Raw genomic sequence first — 4,075 nt, 5'->3', positions numbered from 1 at the left:
CTACACCATGAACCATGCTGCCTAGTATCAGATGAACTAGGATTGAGCTCATGTTCATTTATATGTTGGGAACTGATTTTTTAAAGATCAGTGCTGAAACAATTAGTCAATTAATCACATATCACAATCAGCATATTCATTGATATTTGATCATTTAATTCATTTATGAAGGAAATATGCCAAACATTTGTTGTTTCCTGCCTCCCAAAGGTGAGGATTTGCTACTTTTCTTTGTCATTATTGGGTTTTGAACTGTTGATTTGAAGATGTTGTGTTAGGTTCTAGGAAATTGGACTTGCCATTTTATAAACTAATCAATGAAAATAATCTTTATTTTTAGCCCTACACCCCAGATGTGGCTGATCTGTTTCACTATAGCAGCGTGCTAGGGGGTTCTTACTGACTGTTTCCTCCTCTTCTTTTCAGGCAGCCATCTTCACAGCCACATTTCCCTTCATTATGCTGTTGGTTTTGTTCATACGTGGTGTTACCCTACCCGGGGCAATGGATGGGATCATTTATTACCTCTACCCTGATATCACTCGCCTTTCAGACCCCCAGGTAAAAACACACATACAATCTTACGAGCAGAATAATTACATTGTTTACTCTACACAGGGCCATGCACATACACACAAGTATTTGTTTGACCTTTTCAGGTATGGATGGATGCTGGCACTCAGATCTTTTTCTCTTATGCTGTCGGCTTCGGGTTCCTAACCTCTCTTGGGAGTTATAACACTTACAACAACGACTGTTACAGGTACAACTTTCGAAACTATCCCGCTGGAAATGAAATGTAACTGTATCTGAATTCTTACAGGAAATGTTAGTGTTTCTTGTCTTTTATATAACATCCCTGCAGACTTACTTCATTGCACTCCCATCACATCATTTTAAGTGAAACTTTATGCTACAAAGCCAAGAATTTTCTTAATTAAACATGTGATAATGAAGTTTAATTAGTATGGGCCTGTGGTTAGCATTAGCTAAGCTGGAACACTTGTATCCACTCCTCAATTGCCTACACATTTCTGGAACTAAATTCATTTTTCTTTCAGGGACTGTTTCTACTTGTGTTTACTGAACAGTGCCACCAGCCTTTTTGCGGGCTTCGCCATTTTCTCTGTTTTGGGTTTCATGACATACGAACAAGGAGTGGATATTTCTGAAATAGCTGAATCAGGCAAGTGGTGATTCAGTTAAGTTCAACTTCAAAGTGAGCTTTAGAGAGATAAGCTGTTTCCTGTGAGGCTTTTTGGGGAGCTTGTAGTTTAAACTGTCATACTGCACCTTGCACAGACACTTGACCTGGAAATTGTGCCAAAGCATGTGATATTTCTTTATCCTTATCCCCTCATCATTCCAACCTACTAAGCTTTCTGGCATTCTTGATGCCTTTTTCTGTCATATTTTTTGGAAATGCAAAACTAAAGACAAAAAATATTAATCAGAGTCAGTTGTGCACATTAATTTTGACCTACACTTTGGGAATCAGAAAGCAACACATGAGTTGTGGTGACTTTTTAACCAACTATAAGTTCACCCACAGGTCTCAGATGCTTCTACACATTTCTCATTCAGTGTGTAGACATTTAGAGCAAAACTTCAAGGCAGACGACAAGCCAAATCGTCAACTGTCATTGTTTTAAAAAAAAAACACTTAACACAGTTTTGCTTTATGAAGCTCGGCCACTTCTGGCTTTGCTGCTTGCATCTGGAAAATAGCACAATATCTTAATGTTAGCCATGTTAGCGGCATGGTTCTAGGATGGCAATGTCGGTTTGTCAGTCAGTTCATTATAGTGATCTGGACTTTAGTGTGATATCTCATAACATTCTGTGTGTGTAGGTCCAGGTTTGGCCTTCATTGTCTACCCACGTGCTGTAGCCATGATGCCCATGCCCCGGGTATGGTCGGTGTGTTTCTTCATCATGATCATTCTGCTTGGATTGGACAGTCAGGTACCGGCCAAAGCTCTCTGAATAAATGACCGAATGAATGAACGAAGCCCTGACTCTTTTTCCTCCCACTGGTTCCTTCTAGTTTGTTGGTCTAGAGTGTCTGATGACGTCACTGGTTGATCTGTTCCCAACTTACCTGCGCCAAGGCTACAGACGTGAGCTGCTTCTGCTGGCCATTTGCAGTCTCTGCTGTTTGCTGGGACTCTCCCTGGTCACTGAGGTTTGTACAGAAGACTTGCTAGACAGCCTTCCTCAGTGTTCCGACCAAATAGTTTATGTAACAATTTATGTGCTTTAGAAACTGGTAAAATATTACAGAAAAAAAAGTAGCAGTGTGAGAGGAAGTCAGTCCAGGTAGGGCTTAGTGATTCAGAAGATGATACAGAACAAAGACTGGAAATAGGGGGAAACAGCAGCTGGCCTGGCTCTTTCTGATGGTAACAAAATCCACCTACTATCACTGCTAAAGCGCAAAAATTACATCTCGTTTGCTTAACAAATTGTAAATGGGGGGTTATGTGCTGGATTATTTTTCTTGGTCAGGACCAGTGACATCTTGGCCTGACAAGCTGTTTTCTTTTCAGTCTTTGTTCTAAGCTAAGCTAACTGGCTGCTGTCTCCAGCTTCATATTAAAAGGACGAATATGAATGAGAGTGGTATCAATCTCATGTAACTCTTGTCATAAAAGTTTCTAAGTGTAATTCTTGAAAGGTCAAACAATTCATATAAATCGTTTTTTTTCTTATTATTATTTGCTAACAGTATTTATCTAAATAACAAGTGATAATGAGACAAAATATGAGAGAAATGAGTCAGACGTCAGATGATAAGAAAAAGATATGCAGATGCTGATTATAATGCAGGTTATGGAAGTTTTGGAAGTTTTACAAAATAAATTTCTATATCTGTATACCTCTGTCATTGTTTTTAGGGAGGGATGTACCTGCTCCAGCTGTTGGACCATCATGTCTGCAGTGGCACCACCCTGCTCCTCCTCTCCCTCTGCCAGTCTGTCAGCATTGCCTGGGTGTATGGTAACTCATAGACGATACAACCATACACATAAAGACTATATCCTGTTGACAGAACCGACACAACTCTTCTTCACATTATCAGAAACTATTTTTAACGGAACAAAAACCGCTGTGTGCACTTTTGGTATGCTGATACATTCATGTCGAGAATATATGTTCAAGACGAGACTGACCTTTCCATTATCTTTCCTTTCTCTAAAGGTGCTGACCGTTTCTATGGCAACATCATAGACATGATTGGTTATCGTCCATACCCATTAATGAAGTACTGCTGGTGCTACATCACTCCCTTACTCTGTTTTGTAAGGATTCAGTCCTTTCATTCACTGTCATGTGGTTGATTTGTTTCTTCCATGTGCTACCTTTCTCATGTCTGTTTCCATCTGACACGTGATTTAATATGTGACGTGTATGTTCATGAGAGAAAGGAGAACCACCCCAGTGAGAATAGAGCAGGTCAAGGGCAGATATTATATTTCAGTGTTGGGACAATAAAAACTTCCCTTGCGGGGGAACTCACTCTCAACCTATTCAGTGTGTACCCCGCCTTTCGCCTGATGTCAGCTGGGATTGGCTCCAGCCCCTGTATGCAGGATAATGGGTGGACGATGGATGGATGGAATTGTTTGTGTATCAAATACATTGACTAGATTCTGATGGACAACAGTGGTTATGTTTAATTGTTCTGATCAGTAGTTGCTGGATATTGGTAGGGACACCTTTGGTGCAGATTAATCACAGGCATTGATGCAAACAGCTTTGAATAAACACGCAGAGATGGTAGATTTATTACATTATCATATCTGTATCACATTTGTTTTAACTCTTCCTCTTTTGACTCTTACTTAATTTACAATCCCCCTTGCAGCACTTTACAACCCAGCCCCAATGACCTCAAAAGTAAAAAAAAAAAAAATGCATGTCAAGATGAATTTGCATCGTATTCATGACAGGATTACCGACCCTAAGACCCCAGTGGTTCTACAGTATATGTTTGTTTTTCATTCCCCGTTTTAAGATGTCCAATGCCTTTTGTGGAAAAGAAAAACCTGTAAAGTTAGGGTTAAGTAGGTAC

General features: G+C 39.9%; 1 protein-coding gene across 1 annotated transcript; it reads left to right on the top strand.

The window, feature by feature from the left end:
• Positions 1–378: 378 nt before the first annotated feature.
• LOC123964323 (sodium- and chloride-dependent betaine transporter-like) lies at positions 379–3,302 on the top strand (the record flags this gene model as incomplete). The annotated part of the gene is made up of 7 exons (XM_046041366.1): positions 379–561; positions 660–763; positions 1,062–1,186; positions 1,853–1,965; positions 2,048–2,185; positions 2,898–3,000; positions 3,202–3,302. Coding segments are annotated over 7 exons (867 nt in total), but the record flags the coding sequence as incomplete, so codon positions are not given.
• Between the last annotated feature and the right edge of the window lie 773 nt (positions 3,303–4,075).

The sequence above is a fragment of the Micropterus dolomieu genome, unplaced genomic scaffold (genome assembly GCF_021292245.1).
Source record: "Micropterus dolomieu isolate WLL.071019.BEF.003 ecotype Adirondacks unplaced genomic scaffold, ASM2129224v1 contig_1711, whole genome shotgun sequence".
NCBI lineage: Eukaryota > Metazoa > Chordata > Actinopteri > Centrarchiformes > Centrarchidae > Micropterus > Micropterus dolomieu.
This window is presented reverse-complemented; position numbering and strand designations above follow the sequence as displayed.